At 40.9% G+C, this 19396-nt stretch overlaps 1 protein-coding gene across 8 annotated transcripts in view; it reads left to right on the forward strand.

Annotated features, from left to right (window-relative positions):
• The window catches only part of dtna (dystrobrevin, alpha), a 32618-nt gene extending 14453 nt beyond the window's left edge, over positions 1 to 18165 (forward strand). For 2 of the 8 annotated variants that reach the window (XM_086129064.1, XM_086129062.1), the window contains exons 8-21: positions 319 to 563; positions 655 to 779; positions 3050 to 3133; positions 3248 to 3301; positions 5179 to 5274; positions 7093 to 7174; positions 8161 to 8261; positions 9813 to 9926; positions 10695 to 10791; positions 12258 to 12417; positions 12503 to 12592; positions 13434 to 13660; positions 13889 to 13927; positions 16038 to 18165. In XM_086129064.1, coding sequence (XP_085985190.1) covers positions 319 to 563; positions 655 to 779; positions 3050 to 3133; positions 3248 to 3301; positions 5179 to 5274; positions 7093 to 7174; positions 8161 to 8261; positions 9813 to 9926; positions 10695 to 10791; positions 12258 to 12417; positions 12503 to 12592; positions 13434 to 13660; positions 13889 to 13906 — 1493 coding nt within the window. In that variant the 3' untranslated portion in view covers positions 13907 to 13927; positions 16038 to 18165. The remainder of the gene's footprint in view (positions 1 to 318; positions 564 to 654; positions 780 to 3049; positions 3134 to 3247; positions 3302 to 5178; positions 5275 to 7092; positions 7175 to 8160; positions 8262 to 9812; positions 9927 to 10694; positions 10792 to 12257; positions 12418 to 12502; positions 12593 to 13433; positions 13661 to 13888; positions 13928 to 16037) is intronic. The other 6 variants (XM_086129063.1, XM_086129066.1, XM_086129065.1 and 3 more) reach the window with 6 other exon arrangements.
• Positions 18166 to 19396: the final 1231 nt, after the last annotated feature.

Raw genomic sequence — 19396 nt, forward strand, 5'->3', positions numbered from 1 at the left:
AAATTGTGATCATTTTCAAATATGCATGGAGCACAGCGTAAAATGTTGGTGATCATTTTGTGGATTTTCAATGAAAAATGGAGCGTGAGTGCCCCCTGACCTTTGCTCAGTTCTTTCATTTGGTTTTGAACTTGCATGGTGCGCCCGATCAAATACTCTCTCGGCTTGAAGTCCCGAAGCCTGAGCAAGATCTTATCTCACCTGGTGTATCCTTACTTTACCATAAACAAGTCTTCTATTCAACGTACAATGCACGAATATCTGCGTTTTATACCGCATCTATTTCTGCATGTGTGTTCTTCCCCCCGCCCCCCGCAGTCTTTCACCCGGTCGAGTGCTCCTACTGCCACACTGAGAGTATGATGGGCTTCCGCTACCGCTGCCAGCAATGTCATAATTACCAGCTCTGCCAGGACTGCTTCTGGAGGGGGCATGCCAGCGGTCCCCATAGCAACCAGCATCAAATGAAGGAGTATACATCATGGGTAAGGAGTTGGGAGGGGGAGAAGGAGGAGGCGCGTCTGCGGCCGGACCAGTCGATGCGGCTATTCGTGCACCATGACGTAAGGGTTGCACTCGGCCCCTATTTGTAAGCAACATCTCTAGTGGGCTTTTAAAGCGCTTTAGTGTACTCCCGGTGTCCTCTGCTCATAGAAATCCCCGGCCAAGAAGCTGTCTCATGCCCTCGGCAAGTCCCTGAGCTGCGCATCCAGCAGAGAGCCTCTTCATCCCATGTTCCCCGACGTGCCGGAGAAACCTCTCAACCTCGCCCATATCGTGTATGTTCTTCTTCATCTGCTTCCGAGTTATTTCCTACACTTTGCCCACCCGGTAGGATCCGCTCACTGCCTCCTCTAAGTCTGATTCCAGTCAATCCCGTGGGTCGGCGAATCAATGAGGCTTAATTGCAGCCCAGGGAGTGATTGCAATCTCCAACAACGTCGCTACTGTTGCCTTCACTTCAGCCTTTGTGTTTTCGTATGAGAGTTTCTCTGGTACTTTCTGTTAAATCAGGTAGCTGCCCCAACAGAAATAGTCTCAGGGAGCCAAAATGCTCCCATGAGAATTAAGTAGGAAATCCCACTCGACTACATACTTTTTTTTTTCAGGTAGGACACAGAATTTGACTTGGTTGTTAGAAAAATGTATAACTTGAATCAGATGGAATTTTAGCATGCCACCCTCCCCTAGCCTGATCAAAGTCGGCAAAGATGCGATTATCCTTTGGTGCGCTGTGTGTGAAGAGTAATTTTTCCTCCTCGAATCGCTCGCAAAACGGTCGAGCGCTCTGATCGTGACATAGAACAAAACGATTGCCATTAAGGAAGTGACCTGAAGTTTGCAATACTGCACTCCTGGAAGACAAAAACCAAAAGGTGAACTCAAAATTTCAAATATTTACAAAACTGTTGTCCCTTGTACTGGCCACCTCACCCCAACTTAAAGGTGTAAGTAAAAACAAATCAGCAAATTGTTATTGGAGCAAACGCTTTGCTTTGGTGCACTTGCTACTACTGTGGCTATATATGTCAATGAATTCTTCCATCTTAAATGACTTCACCCCCCCCCTCAAAAAAATACAAGTTGCGTTTGTTACAGCGTACCGTGCAGTAATCGAGGAGCAACTGGTTTTGTTGAGTGTTTGTCGGGAGTGTCTCTGCTGGGGGATATCAAACGGTCCTGCTGCCGCAGGTTGCGCTTATTTACACTAGAGCGGTTTAAACTGATTGGCCGTTCATTTTTACCGTGTCGTCTGTCAGAGTTCTTGTCGCCATCTAAACTCTGAAAACTGTTGTCTGTGAAACTGGTTGACAAAATGTCAGCTAATCTCATGAGACCAAACCTATAAGATATGGTTTTTGTCTGTGTTTTTCTACGATGTCCTCGCATAAGGATACAAAGAAGGAAAATGTGCCGATAGCTGCCATTTTGTGAGTTATGCCTGGGAATGTTCTCATTTACCCTCAGGGCATTCAATCAGTGGCAACTCTTTTGATTGTTTTGAATTTTGTGAGTCGATCATGAGCCAAATGCGGCAGCCAGTCACACCTTCCCAAAATAAATGTGCCCGCTGTATTTCAGAAACGGTGTTTCCCTTGGATCATTTTTGTGCCAAATACGTCTTATGGACAAGTACTACATTGGCACCATCTTGTGGCATTTTGGTACCAAGCAACTACATTGAAGTGAGGGGAGGTGTTTCATTTTGTCAGCCGATAGCCAGGTTAAATGTAAAAGTAGTGCTTTGCAGCCATTCTTTAGCATCCGCTGGCAAGCATAAACCTTTTAATTTGGGATTTCGGCTAATTGCGGCAGGCCTTTGTCCCATATCCCTCATGAATAGTGGGGGAACACGATCATTGCTAAATCTCGCCTTGGTCGTCTTGACGTGGTTGAGTGAGGAAAAAGGAAAAAAAAAAAAGTATGGAGTTCCAACACCATACCGGGCTATTCTGGTTTCATTTTTTTTGATTTAGCTGGTCATTGCCTCATTTGAATCCACTGCAAGTGAACTGTAATGTCCAACCAGTGAGAATAAGTAATGGCATCAGCACCTTTATTTGAATTCAGGCCATATTTTAATGGGTCATTGTTCGACACGCACACCACCACTCCGCAAAGTTTCATGGCAAAGATTTTCACCATGAGCTGGCCTTTACTCTTTTATCCAGAAAAAAAAAAATATATATATATACCAGTATGTTAAAGGTTATCTCTGTGCTGCTGGTGACTTTTCTCTTTGTTCTCTACTTTGCTCTCTCTAGAGACACATGGTGAGTGTTCTTTGATTCTTTCACACCTCCCAAAACGTGTCTCTTTGAATCACGGTGTACTTTTTGTTCTTCTAATCCTTTGTGATCACCCGCCACTCACTCACCCACTCACACTTGAGCAGCAGCTAACTTCTTTTGCTCGTCTGTTCACTTCACTGCATGTCATTGTTCTTGGTGATTTCTTCATTAGAATATTTCACATCACATTCACAGTCTAAAATGTAATATTACCTTTGGCCGCGTTTGGGGGTTGAAACCAATCCTTGTCTCCCTAGGCCGCCCAGACCAATGAACGTCCCCAGTGAATATTCGTTTTCCAATTCAATGCCAACATCAGGGAACCCGTACTCCACCAAAAAGTGAGTACAACAATGGATGTCTTGGATTTTTCCTTTACAGCTTGGAGTGCTGCCAGCGGACTGCAAACAATTGTTGGCGTCCTTATGTTGCCTCCTCTTGCTGAACGTTCCTAGTTTGCCTTACAGCAGGAGTCATGATATCGCTCAACATCTGTTGAGAGCCAGAGGGTAAGTGACACACTGTGTGAGAGTGCTCTCATGCATGTGCGTGTGCACTAATAAGGGTAATGATTTTTTTTTTTAAGTGAAAATACTGGCACTTTAATACCTGACACATACCAGTCATGGTTGAGACCGTGCGCCGCACGCTTTTTTCCTCTGTTAACGTTCAGCCTTGGTTTCACCACACTGTAACATATTTTCCCACATATGCTCAGGAGATTGTACATGAGGGGGTGCACACTTTTGCAACCACGTGCCATTTGTTTTTTTAACTTCTCTTTTTTTTTTCAATTGAGTTGTACGGGCTATAGGTCACATTAATGGTGGAAAAAAATTATTGGTCTAATGTTTTCTATATCCCCCCCCCAAAAAACATTTGCTTTCAAAAATTACATTTGATGGGTTTGGTGTGCAAGTAGAAATACTGCATAGTACTGGCTCATCCAAAAAGTGGTTAGGTTTTTTGTTTCTTTTCTGAATGCGGAGTATGTAACAAGCAAGTGTTTGAGTTCACTCACATCTGCATTCAATATAAATGGAACACTTCTCCCTTTCACAAATAGAAAAAAAAAGATGAAGAGACGAGTGAGTGGTATTCTCTACTTTATTGAGCATGTCAGAGCATCTGGACACCGTGTTCACACAGGCTGCCAAGCAATTCATAATACGTCAAAACGTACACAACCAAGACTGACAGTGCCAGGTTCTGGTCCCAAACATCAGACTGGAATTCCAAGGTAAAGCAGGATCAGTCATAGTTAATGCAGTGTACTGAAAGATTGCTCACAGTTGTATGTAGTGAACCACACCGTTGGACCAGAATGTTCCCACAATAAACATTCTACTTGCAGCTCATTGTTTTGGTTTAACACTTGGACACTTACATTTCGGTCATCATAGGATTCAGCCGGAAAAATCAACAAAGCTGGGCAACTAGAATGGCCGTCATACCTCCACCTAGGCCCAATAAGCCTACACCTCAATTTTCTTGTTGAGGATCATTATATATGTATGTATGTATTTATTTATTCATTTAAACCTTCATTTATTTAGAGCAGTTGAGAACAGATTCTCATTGGCAATTCAAGAAAACGCACTTTTGGAGGAATTGCGAGCAAAAGTGGAATGCCCTGAATTGAGACATATTTTAAATATTCCCATCAAACATGAGCTAAACATTATCACAGCAAAAATAGTTTTTCGCTGATTGCCATTTTTGGATTTGTGTAATTTGGCCCACGTTCTACATCGACCAACATGTCCACAGTGGGGAAAAGGAGCTCATTTGGGAGTTTAACAGCATGTCACAACTGCGGTTGCTAGCTTGCGTGCGCGCTAGCACGAACCTGAAACTGACGTGACTATGCACGCCAGCCAATGTTCCCTTCATTATGTGCGCCACCTGTGCTTTCTTTACCTTTACAAGAGGGAGCCCATTGTTTGGTAGTTGAATGCTCAACGTATCGAATGAAACCACATGCTTGTTTAGCTTAGTTAGCTCTCTGGTGGAAACTGACCTCGGATAATGACACACTTCTCAAGTTTTTTTTTCTTCTCATCAACTGTTTTAGTGGCCTTAGGAGTTTCATAAAATGGGATTAGGTAGTTTTGGAGCACTACATAGATACGTGTAGTGTTTAAACTGTGCATGCGACGTGTAGTGTGTCTGCAGGGCATGTCCTTAATCACGCCGTAGGCTTTCATCGGCACACATAATGTGGCCTTGTTCCTCTTCAGTCACCCGTGAATGGCTGCTTTTCAGGCGTCTCCTCAAATCTCTTGTTTTGTGCCGGCCCTCCTTTTGTCACCCGTGGTATGTCATGTTTTTGTTTTTTTGGGTTGTCTGTTATTTACTTTGTTTATGAACTCCTGCGCGCGTCCAGGTTACACTGCAACCTGGATGCAGTTGACAGACTCGCGGACGAGCACATTCTCATTGGCCTCTATGTGAAACTGCTTCAAAACAACCCCAAAGCATGGTTAGTGGGTGTGCTCCTGTGTGCCCTTCTCTGATTAACCTGACTGTCTGAAAACCATGAATGAGTACGACAAGGATTTTGTTTTTTTTTCTTACGACCACCAAAATAACATACGTTTGAAAGTAGCCAAAAATATTTGGGAAATGACAGAGTTTTTATTTATTTTTCACCACTACAATGGATTTGAAATGAAAGGTATCAACTTTAAATTCTAGGCTTTCAATAGATGGCATTCACCCTCCAGAAAATATGGCGATTCATGTGGAAAATGGGTGGGGAAAATTAAGTAAAATTATTATTATTGGTTTTTTTTTTTGCAATGCTGTAAGATTCATTTTACAATATTATAAAAATGTGTGCTAGTATGGAAAAAATGATAGTCATACACAAATAAAGTTGTAATTCTATCAAGTTACCTTTTTTTCCCCAGTGTAACAAGATCTTCAACAGTTCTCATGCTAACACAGCAATATATGGTGGCCTTCACAAATATATGATTTTACTCTTATAAGATGACAACTTTTTTTAAATTACACCTTTGGTGTAGATTTCTGACTTCATTCTCTTGATGTTTATTTTTCTTTTTTTCTTCTTTCAAAAAAATCTGCCTTTATCTCCTAAGATCCTTCTTTTTTTCTCAAAAAATATGACTTTAATAGTTTTAGTAAGCTGCTTGTTTTTTACTGTGCTTTTAAATGTTGTATTTTTTTAATTATGCCAAGCACATTGAGTTACCTTGTGTATGAAATGCTTCATATAAACAATTTGCCCTAAAAGAACAGCTCTATTTGCCTGAGATTTAAATTTGTCATGAAAGAGTTAGACTTTTGTTCTCCCAAAACAGCAATTTGTTATAACACATTTATTTTAGTATTTTATAAAAAGAAAGAAAAACTGATTTTATCTTTGTAAGATTTTGACTGTATTCCAAAAAAATATGACTCTATTTTTGTAAACATTTACTGTATATATTTTTTCTCAAAAAGCAATCCTCCTGATTTTACAAATTTCTAGTTGGAAAATTAGGACTTTGTTTTCTTGCCAATCCAATGATTTATTTATTTTTATTAAAAAATCAGATTTGATCCTTATTGACTTTTGTTCCTCAACAGATACGATTTAAGATGATCAAGACTTTTGTTTCAAAGAATATTGCGGCAACTTTTTTCTCTCGGTGTATTTATGTGTGTGTGTGTGTGTGTGCGCGCGCGCGCGCGTTCTAGGGCAGATTAAATCATGTTAGAGCGCAGTTCTCCATCTAGTGGGAAATTAGGTAAAATCAGTTTCAAATTGAAGGCGACAGCATTTTTGGCCCATGTTGCGTTTTCAGAAAACTCACGATTGCATAACCGCAAATACTTGTGACAGATTATCTTCTGTTGCGAGCTGATTAATGCTCAGATTTCTGAATGATTTGTGCCCATATAAAGTAACATTCAAAAGCGGTTTGCTGCATTTTGCACTGACTGAAATGTTTTTATTGTCAGACAGGTTATGTAATCTTTCTTTTTCTCTCTCTCTCTCTCTCTCTCTGTTTATTTCCGCACTCACCAACAACATAAAAATAGAGATGCCTGCGCGTGCACTAATATGTCTGCCCGCTTCTTAATGGAAGTGGTCTACACTCTTATGTCTGCAGGAAAATTAAATTAGTAACTCAGGGTAAAAATCTGTCTGCATGTGGTCGTGTGAGTGTTTTCTTGTCTTATTCAGTTCTTCCATATGTTGTTGTTGTTGTTGTTGTTTTTTAAATCTGTACATCTTTGTGTATTCTCAGTGTTACATTGTGACTGCCATCTCTATTTTCCTCACCATCAGCTTACTGGAGAGCAGCAACCATCAAGACGAGGAGCACAGCCTCATTGCCCGCTACGCTGCTCGCCTGGCTGCAGATGCTGCGGTGAGAAACATGAACATACACTGGGGAAAGTCATTCTTTCATCCCTGGCAAACGTATACATTTGCTCACTTACCAAGACAGAAACAGACTCCAATTTGATGGTTGTTCTTCGATTGTATCACAGACACAATATCTGTCGAGACAACACGCATCGTAAGTGAAGTATTTGATCCCCGAAAATTTGGGTCCAGAGACCGCATCCAGGGGAGACATTTTTCAAAGAACACCTCATAATCCTGATAACAATTAAACATAACTATGATGCCATTCACGATGGAATTAATCGATTCTCAAATAAAAGTTGTCATGTTACGGGAACGAATCGTACTTAATAGTGAAAAAAAATTGTGTAGTGTTATGACAACAGTTGAAGAAAAAGTAATGTTTTGGCAGGATAAAAAAAAAGTCCTCTTTTCCCAAGATAAAGTCACAAGAAGAAGAAAGTGATGTTTCTAAAAATGGATTCTCGTAATGTTCTGCTTTTTACTCTGGAAAAGGCATCTTTATTCTCTAAAAATTAGGACTCTATTCTTAAAAACTCTGCCTTTGCTCTCAAAACAACTTTCCCCTAGAATTACATAGCCTTTCGATCGAACAAATGAATAGATAAATAAATGAACGGCTTTATTCTTCAAATCCCCGCAAACCTGTCGACCACCGGCAAGAAAACTTGCCCGCTGTTCATATTGACACGAGTTTCCCCACCAAATCAAGATTTGGGTTTTAATTGGTGAACAAATACTTATTTCGCTCAATTAAAATGTTTCATATAGCGTGGGGTTTTTCTTTCCACATTGATGTTGTCTATTACCATAAACAACCGTAAAAAGCGGATTTCTTTGAAAGTGAGCAACAAAACTCAACTGGGGATCCAATCGTTCTTTCCCACAATGTACTTGAAGTGACTTGGCGCACTTGATGTTCTTTTTGTCTCTTATCGTCGATGTGAACCAAACGGAGGCGTTGACACAGTGCCTCTGCTTCAGGCTCAACAGCAGCAGCACAGAGTCCCCGCAGACATGCCGTCTTCTCTCGATGCCAACAAACAGCAGAGGCAGCTCATCGCCGAGCTGGAGAGTAAAAACAAGTGAGGCACTGAACGCCCCCAGCTGGCCTTGTTGATTTTCTTTGGCGTCACGGCACCTGAACATAGTTGAGGCTTGGCCGTGCAGACTCTCAAGCTATTTCTTTGGAACCTAAAATGTGATAATCATGGTCAAAGCTGCTATGTTTTCTGTCCTGTAATGTATTTGCACTAATGGATTCTCCCAAATTTTTCCGGCAACCCCAAAAACGGCATGGTTGTTGAGCTACGAACATCGCGAGAAAGTACAAGCCATTTTCAGCACTTTGGATTGGTCAGTAGTTTGTAAAAACAACCACGTGGTGATTGACCAAAATGATCGATATTTGAAAAATATGAAGCTGGCCGTTTTTGGACATAGGGTTTTTTTTCGACCAGATGCCAGCGAGACTTTCGCAGCTTAATCTTTCAGATGCTTAACTTTCACCTTCGTTTATTCATAGAACACTTTAGAAAACAACATGTATCATATCTTATGACTGATTATAATCACAAGTTTTCATTTTCAATACAGAACTTATCATGGGAACGTAACACAAAACTGAATACAATTGGTAATATCACCTGAGAAAAGTACGATAAATTTAGATTATTTTATGATATTATAACGCAGTGGTTCTCAACCTGGGTTCGATCGAACCCCCCAGGGGTTCAGTGAATCTGTCTCGGGGGTTCGACGGAGCCTCCGTCATTGAGGTTAAGACACACCCGACTCAACATGTCGATTAGTTGCGACACGCCCGCTGCACATGATCACATTACGCGGCTTGTCCAACCGGTGCTGCGGGAAATTTAGTTCGCTCAGTCGTCAATGTGTAACTGTCGTGATAGTATGTCGTGTAATTTTTGGGGGGGAATATTTTCAATACATGCTAACTATGTCGAGCAAAAAAAAAAAAGAAAGTGGTCGGACGAACAAATACAACATAGATTCACATGCGTCGCGATAAGTGATGGGACTCGGCGTCCTATCTGCATGATTTGTTATGCCAAGTTGAGCAACTCAAAACTGAAGGAACACTTCTTGAATTATATTTTTATTTTTCTCCAATGAAGGGTTCGGTGAATGTGCCTATTAACTGGTCGGGTTCGATACTCCAACAAGGTTAAGAACCACTGCTATAATGCTTTTTAATTTTTATTTATTTTTTAACTTCTGAACATAGTGTAGACTTAAAGCACATGGAAATTCCACATTTAAAGCCCTGTGCAATCATTAGAGTGCTGTACATGAATATTTGATTGTTCAGCCAGGAAACGGATGGATGGATAGATGTTCAATGAAATCTTCCCCCACCCCCCTCACATGTATGATAATATGTTTATTTGAAGTGTTCACAGTGCATAAGCCTCCAGGCAATGTTATCGCCGCCACCCAGCCAGGTCTATAAAATTGCACATTCCTCCATCAGTCATGCCGGCGGGAGCTCCCCTTGACCCTCGTAACAGTCATTAGCTCTAAATCTCACTAGTAATAAGGGGACTCTAAGGGATGCAGTGTGCGATGAATTGAAGACTTTTTCTGAAGTCTCTTTGTGCGTGTCACACACACAGAGAAATCTTGCAGGAAATTCAACGACTGCGCCTCCAGCATGAAGAGGCCTCGCAGCCGCCGCCTGACAGGGGTCAGCAGAACCCAACGCTGCTGGCTGAGTTACGACTTCTCAGGTAAGCTGGACACTCCATCCACCACAATGCTTTAAAGGGGACAGAGCACATACATTATTTTGAAAGCTGAGTTGTTTTGAAGTGCTTGTTTGGTCTCTGGAGTGCCTACTCGCCTATCAAGTGTAAAATGAATTACCAAAACAAACAAACAAAAAAAAATGACCTAAACCAGAGGTGGGCAAACTACGGCCCGCGGGCCGAATCCGGCCCGCCGAAGGTTGGTCCACAATTAAGGTTCGATGTTACAATTAAGGTTACTCGCTGACTTGCCAGTAAAGTGCTGCATCCGCCGGTGAAAATACAATCTATGCTTTTGCTGTGTTTATGGATGTTATGGACTTGGGTGCACTTTGACACCTTGGCCCTCAGAGTAAAGAATGCTGTACTGTACTTGCATTGGCACCCCCTCGCAAGGCAGGGCTAGTGTGAGCGGTGGTTCATTTGCATGTCACAGGATTGCCTCCTTGCTCCGTGGAGCATGTGCCAGACATTTTTGCAAGACAGGGAAAACAAGCAACAACGACAAAAAAAAAAAGTGCTCCTTCATTGATCCTTTACTGACTCCTTTGCATGAGTGGAACACACCCCAAAACATTTAAATAATACGCTGTGCACCATATGCGGTAATTCTGTGCCCTGATTTAAAAAATTGAGGGGGGGGGGGGGAGTAAAGAAAGAGTTAAGTGCAGATTGGAACTGCTTGACTTAGTCTGTGTGGATGTGACCTTATAGTGTCATCAATCTGTACCTTTTTTTTCCCCTTGTCAGGCAACGCAAAGATGAGCTTGAGCAGAGAATGTCGAGTCTGCAGGAGAGTCGCAGGGAGCTCATGGTGCAGCTGGAGCAGCTAATGATGCTTCTCAAGGTAGCGCAGACAAGAGCCCTCCATCTTTTTTCATGGCTTCTTCCAGTCACTGCGCTGCTGTGAACTCGAGGCGAACGTTTTTATACATTGTGTTCCATGTTGAAAAGCTATGCTTGAACTAGCATTCAAATTGGGCCATTTTGTGTTTGGTATTTTTAGATAGTGTCACATAAGAGATTACTCTGGCACTATTTCAAAAGATCTGCTCCATAGTCAGATTTATAATCATAAATATGGATGCAACTGTACAGGCAACATGTAAGTAAAACCTCAATCTGTAAGGATAACCATGCACCCATTTTCTTCTGTACGTACGCTCAATAGGGCCATGGGGGAGCTGGTGTCCATCCCTGCTGATTTTGGAAGGGGTTGATGAGCTGAAGATTGTTTTTGACAATTCTTTTTTACCCCGGTTTCCTCCAATATTGATGGCAGGTTAATGGAACATTCAAAATTGTCCCTATGTGTGCGTGTGAGCGCGGATGGTTGTTTGTCCCCATGTCCCCTGCGATTGGCTGGCAGCCGGTTCAGGGTGTCCCTCGCCTACTGCTCGAAGACAGCTGGGATACGCTCCAGCACGCCCCGCGATCCTTGTGAGGAAAGAGCGCATCAGAGAATCGACAGATGGAATTTGCAGTTAAATCTACAAAATTGAAGCAAAAAAAAACCAAAAACATACTACTTGTAGATGTTTTTCCACAATGACAAAATGATATGTTTTTAATTTAAAAAATGAAGGAGTCTTTTGATTTAATTTGCAAAAGCATGTGGGTAGCCCAACAACCTGCAGACGGTGTTGTGCGCACACAAACCTCTTTCGTGTTGCCTGTCAGTTGTAATTTCTGTCTTTTTAGCCTAGCATAATTTAGAGCCATATTAGAGGCGGAACCGTGTCCTGAGTGTGAAGGTATTCTGCAAAAGAAACTGTTACCGTCCAACAAATAGTTGTAGACACACCAGACTCTACATTATCTTTGTTCATATGCGATTGCCATGTCACAGTTGTGATCCAACTTTGCTGATGCTGCAATTTTGTGGTTCCCTCACAAGTACCCGAACCCTTGAGATAAGACTGGTGTCAGTCTGATACCGATACCTAGTATCGGTACTCGCCCATCCGTAGTTTCCAGTGACTATGCTTAACTGGTGGAGATGCTGTGCTAATGCTGCGTTATCATTTGTAGAGTGGATGTGATTGTTTCATATTATCAGCACAGATCAAGAATATTGATAATTGGCTGATTGTCCACATGCCCTCCACATAAGCAAAATTCGAGCAGAATTGTATGGATCAATTCCTGTATTTATTTAACACAATAACATGCACAATTCCAATCAACCAGGCGCACGTAAGAAACTGTTACTTTCTCTAAAAGTGAGGAAACAACATGAAATAATCATTTCATCTTGTCCCAACTTTCATTTAGTTCGAGAAAGATGTACTTACGTGTTGTTGCGAATTGCAGACTCAGGGTCCCGGCTCTCCACGCTCGTCCCCCAGTCACACCGTCAGCAGGCCCGTTCCCGTGCCCATCCACTCTGACTCAGTCGGCACCACCCCGACTCACGCACCTCAGGACTCTCTCATGGGTGTGGGAGGCGATGTTCAGGAGGCCTTTGCTCAGGGTAACGCAGCTCGGTTGCATTCCAAAAACACGACAAAGTGGTAAGATGTTGTGATGGCAATATTTTCTTCACTTCTCCTTCCAAGGTCCCAGGAGAAATTTGAGAAACGACCTCCTCATCGCTGCTGACTCCATCACCAACACAATGTCATCGCTGGTCAAAGAGTTGAATTCAGGTACAACTATGGTTGGAACAGATTTAGTCAACAAAAAACATCAAAAATGTTTTAGCCACATGTACATATTACTTTATGAATACTGCTATTATAATTCATATTTATTTAGTCATTCTTAATAATATATTTCAGAATTTGGGAAAAAAACAGTACCACATTAAGAAATTACAGTTGCCTTAAATATCAAACAAGCAAAACAAATGATGTGACACCTTATGAATCATGTGACGAGCACTCACCTTTTCCTGGAGCTTTTTGATCTTTAAAAATGTGAAGTCGATACTTCAGCGTGTTATATTTTCCTGTTTTTATTTTGTTTAATACGGAGAGAGCAGCAGTTCTACAATTTGAAATTCCATTCAAGTTCACCACATAACAGTAGCTAACACACAAAAGCTCTTCAATTGATGCTAGCACCACTAACTTTAGCCTCGAGCTAGGCGGCAGCCCATTTGCACCAAGTGTGATGTAGACAACTTTCAGCTATGAAATTTATCACAAGCAAGTTACATGTTCAGCGCAAGATATTGCGACAAACTGTGTGTGTTATTGTTGTGTGCTGCCGTTTAGGGGTTGTGGCAAAAACGTCAAAGTCGCTTCTGTTATTTAACAGATTCCTAATTTGTTTGTGCAAATGTGTTTGTCAATTCGCAGTAATGTCCTGTTTTTGAATCAAGGGATGAAAATTGAAAAATACTTTTTTTTTTAACCCGGTTCATCGGTTCACCCACAAACATTAATCGATTAGTAAAATAATCGTTAGTTGCATCCCTGCTATACTTGATGTTCTTTGTTCACTCACAATGCAAAGATTTCTGTCAAGTGCCCTGTTCTCTCTTAGAGGGCGGCAGCGAGACTGAGAGCACTGTGGATTCCGACCTCGGCCGCGGCGACACGTTTGCAGCAACAGCAACAACCTCAGATCCCTTCCTCAGTTTCAAGCCCAGGATCGCCTCTGCAGAACATGAAGACTTACATTACAGGAATGACCTGGAGCGCCAGCTGGAGGACGAGCTCAAGTTCGAGGAGCTCATGAAGCACAGGCAGCAACCGGACAAAGCCTGCATGGTGAGATCTCCTTTTCCAAACGGCAAGTGTGGCCAGAAAATGGCAACCCGAAGAATGCATTTCTTAATTTGGTGGCCAGGGCTGTTATTTACTCAACTGTTGAACCAGAAGTATGCTCGGGATAGTTTTATGATGTTTGCACTTACTTACTCAAGGTGATTATACAAAAGAAAATAGGGTTCTAATCTGCCGTGTGTGGTATTGATTGCTGTTCACTTTGTGCTACAGATGACACTGCAGCAGTGATGGCGTGGATCCTGGACACTGGTGAATACGCACACCACAAATACTACCCCCACCCCCCCAAAAAAAAAAACACTTCAATAATTCTAATGTATGCGTTTCAAAATCTTACCTCACCAATTTTTTTTTAGCTTTAAAATATAAGGCTCTAAAATTCTTAAAGTATCAAAGATTGCTTTTTATGATTGACATTGAGAAATTAGAGACTTTTTAAATAAAACAAAACTGTTCTTTGTCATGTTGTGTGAAGGCAGTGGACCCAAAAAAAGCAGAGAGGCAGAAGAACCAGGGAGTACTAACGTGTGCGTGTGTGTATGTGTGTGTGTGTATATATACAGTATATATATATATATATATATATATATATATTAGAGCTGTCAGTTTACTGCATTTTTATCTGCATTAATTTAAATGAATTTTAACGTGATTAAATTTTTTCTCACAAGATCAACACAGCATACGCCACAGCGGATTTTACGTTGCTCTATAAATAAACAGGAAAGAAAAAACAACAAGCGCGCTGCAGAAGTCCACGCCCATGTCTGTTTTGCCAGCCACGGCAGCGCGAGACACCAAAAACGGATACTTAAAGAGTTTATGAATGGAAAGTTTACTTTTAAAAAGTTGCCAGATTGTTCCACTGACAAGACCAAAGTTACCTGTATGTTTTGCAGTCCTAAACTGAGCTATCATCATAGCACGTCGAGTCTGAAATACCACTTAATGGCCAAGCACACAGCTGATGTGAGTACTCCGCCCCCTCGTCTAAGACAGACAGCTATGGATCATTTCAAAGCAAAGAAAATGGATTACACGACGAAGAACAAATTTGCTGAAGCCATAGCTAAATGTATGGCTACTGCATGCAAGCCTGTCAACATTGTCCACAGCTCGACTCAAGCTGAAATCCTTCGCATTGCATCTAACGACTCCACTACGGATTGCCAGCGAGAGCCTCCATTACAAGCTGTGTACAGAGATTGTACGTAGCGGAGAAGGCTAAGGTACACCAAGCGGGAGAAGATACTGTTTAGGGAGAGAAATGAGAGACGAGGTTGATGAGCCTCTGGTGAATAAAGAGCAGGTAGCCTGTTGAGTATGATGTATGCCACTGACGCGATTGTTACTTGTTTGGAACTATTTTGTGTGGAAGGTTACCGTGTTCCGTGTCCATATAAATAAAGGGGGCGGAGCTTCTCTGTGTTCATCTGACAGTGACTGTGCGCTGAGGCACGTCGAGAGTTCAGCGGGCCAGTCGTAGCGAACACACTGAAAATAAAACGTCTCCAGTGTTGTGTTGTGCCTCGAAACAAGTGTAGTCATCCGAAATGATGTCTACACAAAACCATAGAGAGACTTCCGCGCAAGAAGGACCAACAGAATCAACATAGCCTGACTGCTGTGTTCAAAGCAAACTTGAGAAAAACGAAATATGCAACCATGGCTTAAATCCACTATAGGCTGAGTAATAGTTTACCTTAGATGTGCACTTTATCATTTTATATTGCTCTGTTTTGATTCCCTAAAAAGGAGCTGTTGTGTGGCAAAATATTTTTTTCACTGTTGTTGATAGACAGTAATATTGTGTGAGAGATTATGTGTGAATAACTGTTCCAAGTGAAAAATGTTCATGTAAAATTGAAAATCATTGTTTCAGTAAATATTTGCATTTTGCACATAGAAAACTGATCCATGATTCCATGTTGATGAGAGCATTAAAACGGGAAAAAATAGGCCCAAAAAAATTTAAAAGGAAATTCAGAAACGATAAAAAATGTGTGAGTAATCACGATTAATTTTGAGTTAATTAGAGTTAATTATGGCATTTGTGTTTTTAATCCGATTAAATAATTTGATCGTTTGACAGCTCTAATATATATATGTGTATATATACACACACACACACACATTTATGTCCAGCAATTGGCTGGCAACCAGTTCAGGGTGTCCCCCGCCTACTGCCTGAAGACAGCTGGGATAGGCTCCAGCACAACCTTATGAGAATAAGCGGATCAGAAAATGGATGAAGATATATATCATGGCTAAAAAATTTATGGTATGCTTGACATGGAAATGTTGAATATTATTACACCCGGTGATCCCATTAATGACAAAATTGTGTTCTTGTTGGCAGGGCAAGCAATATCAAAAGCAACAATAAGTGACAACACTGGACGCAACGACACTGGCCTGGATTCTATAGCATAGAATATACATTTGTGTAAAGAATCTATATATTTTTAACCAACCTCATGGTTAAGGTGAAACTGTGAGCCAATGAATAAATCAAGAGATTAATAATCACCGCACGCTCTACTATTATTATACCACAGGTGCCACATCAACCATGTGCTTAGTTTTTTGTTGTTGTTTGTTTTCATTTGTCTTGTTTCGCCAATGTAGAAATGTACTGTTTTGTGTCTGTGTCTCATATGATTTTTGATCCAATACAATTACATTTGAGTTGTATTTTCTTAAATGCACAGTGCCAAACTGGTCAGACTTTACCACTACATTGGAACCTCGGTTTTTGTGAGTAATCCGTTCCAAGTAGTCCGACTAAAACTGAATCGTCGGAAACCTGAAGCAATATTTTCTTTAGGAAATTAATCTGTTCTTGCCATTCCAAAATTTTATAGATAGATAGAGCTAGCAATCTGAAATACAAAACAATGGTGAAATGAATATGTGAATATTAAACTTCACTTGTAGCTCTATTGAAGACCTTCATACCTTGGGCATACAAAGAACTGAGGTTCCACTGTACTGTCTTTCAATTCATTTTTACACTTATTGTCATGTTGTTTTTGAAACCTTTATTCGATGCGTTAGTGATGATAATAATAATACACACTGCCTTAGCTTCTTGGATGACATTTCAGTGGACTTCAGTCAAGCCATCCATCAAAGGAGCATGTAGCGAACTTTCAAAAGCAATGTGAGTCCTTTTCACTGGAAAAAAAAAATCATAGTAAAATCTAAGATGTAGTTAAACAATGTAATTACTGTCATGTGATAATTACAATTATTTCCGCTCATAGTGACTACTACTTAACTACAGATGGGGAAGCATTCGATTGCAATTTGTCATGTCAAACTGGAGTTAAAACCAAAGCAAAATATTGTTGACAATACTTTGAATGCTTATCATCTAAACACAGTCCAAGATCATTTTGAATACTGTGTGTGTGGTAGGACACTGCGCTTGTTTGTTTTGTGGCTGCTCTTTTGGTTAGCATCAGACTTCAAATCGGCCCAGCAGTTTACTCCTAAAATGTTTATGTCTGAATATTGATCTGAGATAAGTAAACAGTTACTACTGTTGTTTGTTTGTTTTTGGTTATCTGAGGGGGCACTTATTTGTCCTGATCAGACCCGTGACTAATTTAGGCACATCATTTATGGAAGGCACAGCCAGTATTTAAGTAAATAACATGATCAAAAAGGAAAAGTACGGTAAGTGATTTGAATTCATTGGAAAAGACAGTTGATGTCACTATGTGGGTGCTGCTCTTTTGGTCAGCAACAGAGTTTAAATGGGCTCAGCAACAATTGTGCCCATGAACTGAATTGATGACACTCATTACCTGTTAGTTATTATTTTTATTTTATTTTATTTTATTTTTTTACCCAATTGGGGAAACCGTCTTTATTTAAGGGAGATGTTTATTTTTTTCCAAGTTGACCTCGTGACTCATTTGAGCATGGCATCTATTGGGAGCACGGACACGATATGTGGGAATCATGTCAATTATAGAATATTCGAACAAAATTTGGCGAAAAGACTTGAATTCATCCAAAGGACTCTTGATGTGTTTCGATAAGTGCTGCAGAGTTCCAATGGCATCAGCATTAAACTGAAACAGTAGTGTCCATCCATATGAAGTGAGATAATTCCAGCTACTGTCCTGCATTTTCTGTTGGATGGTATATTTGGCTCAAGATGGGCAGTGTCTAATTGTGGTGGCCACTATTTGAGGAATTACTGTAAATTATGTAAATTAGTCATTTTAAAAAGAGTAACCAAATTCATGTTCAGCACTACACAGTTTATAATCAGATTTCTAATTTAATGCTGCCCTATCTTTTGTAATTGTTTCATGTGCTCCACTCGCATTTAAGTCAGTGTAAACTGTTCGATTTGCCTGCTGTCTATACAAGTGTGAACGTAAGCCGGATGTCGTGAGCGGATCGAGGGAGCTGAATTGTATTTTGGTTACTGCAGTGGAAAGAGGTCAATAAAAAGAGTGTTGCAAAACGCTGCTCAGCCTTTCCTTTTCATGACATAAAATAATGAAACGCGGTGTACTGTCTATACTAGTTTGGCCTTACCACAATGTTCTTGCTGTTTTTTTTTATTTTTTGCATAACAGCGATGCATAATAAAGTGTTGACATCAAACTATAACTCTTACCCGGGAACTCCTTTTTATTTCATTTCAAGCACGACACACTTGAGCTCCTCTGCCCCAGCAGTGCGCATTTATTAACTGTCGTAAACGCACTGCAAGCTGTCTGTATATTACACACTACTGCTCCCTGGTGTTCAATTTGAGTCCCCCATCCCATGTTTTCAAACTTAATATAAAAAAACATATGTAGTGCAACATATTTTTGGTACTAAACTATCAAGGACAGCGACCCGGTGGTCCAGTGGTTAGCGCGTCGACCTCACAGTGCAGAGGTACCGGGTTAAATTCCAGTTCCGGCCTCCCTGTGTGGAGTTTTTGTGTTCTCTCCAGACCTGCGTGGGTTTTCTGCGGGTACTCCGGTTTCCTCCCACATTCCAAAAACATGCGTGGCAGGCAGATTGAACACTCAATTGAACACAATTGTCCCTAGGTGTGAGTGTGAGCGCGGATGGTTGTTCATCTCTGTGTTCGTCGCAACCGGTTCAGGGTGTCCCCCGCCTACTGCCTGAAGACAGCTGGGATAGGCTCCAGCACCCCCCACGACCCTTTCACGCACATATGCAACCTGTCATTCAAAGCTGGTATCTTTCCATCAAAAATGAAAATTGCTAAAGTTATTCCAATCTATAAACGTGGAGAAAGACATCGGTTTACAAATTATAGACCAATATCACGACTACCACAGTTTTCAAAAATATTAGAAAAACTATTTTCTCGCAGACTTGATAGCTTTATACAAAAGCATGCGCTGTTAAGTGAGAATCAATATGGCTTCAGGGAAAAACGGACCACCTCAATGGCAGTTATGGAGTTTGTGGAAGCAACAGCCACTAATATAGACAACAAAGAATTTACTGTTGGGGTTTTCCTAGATCTAAAAAAAGCTTTTGACACAATAGATCACAGTATATTATTGAAAAAACTAGAAAGATATGGCATTAGAGGTGTAGCTTATAAATGGATAAAAAGTTATTTAGAAAACAGATATCAGTACGTGCAACTCAACAATAAAAAAACGAATCAACTGAAAATCACTCACGGAGTTCCTCAGGGGTCAGTGCTTGGTCCAAAACTATTCATCT

Source organism: Hippocampus guttulatus, chromosome 14, assembly GCF_054856545.1.
Source record: "Hippocampus guttulatus isolate MCC_2025c chromosome 14, RoL_Hgut_1.0, whole genome shotgun sequence".
In the NCBI taxonomy this organism is placed as follows: Eukaryota; Metazoa; Chordata; class Actinopteri; order Syngnathiformes; family Syngnathidae; genus Hippocampus; species Hippocampus guttulatus.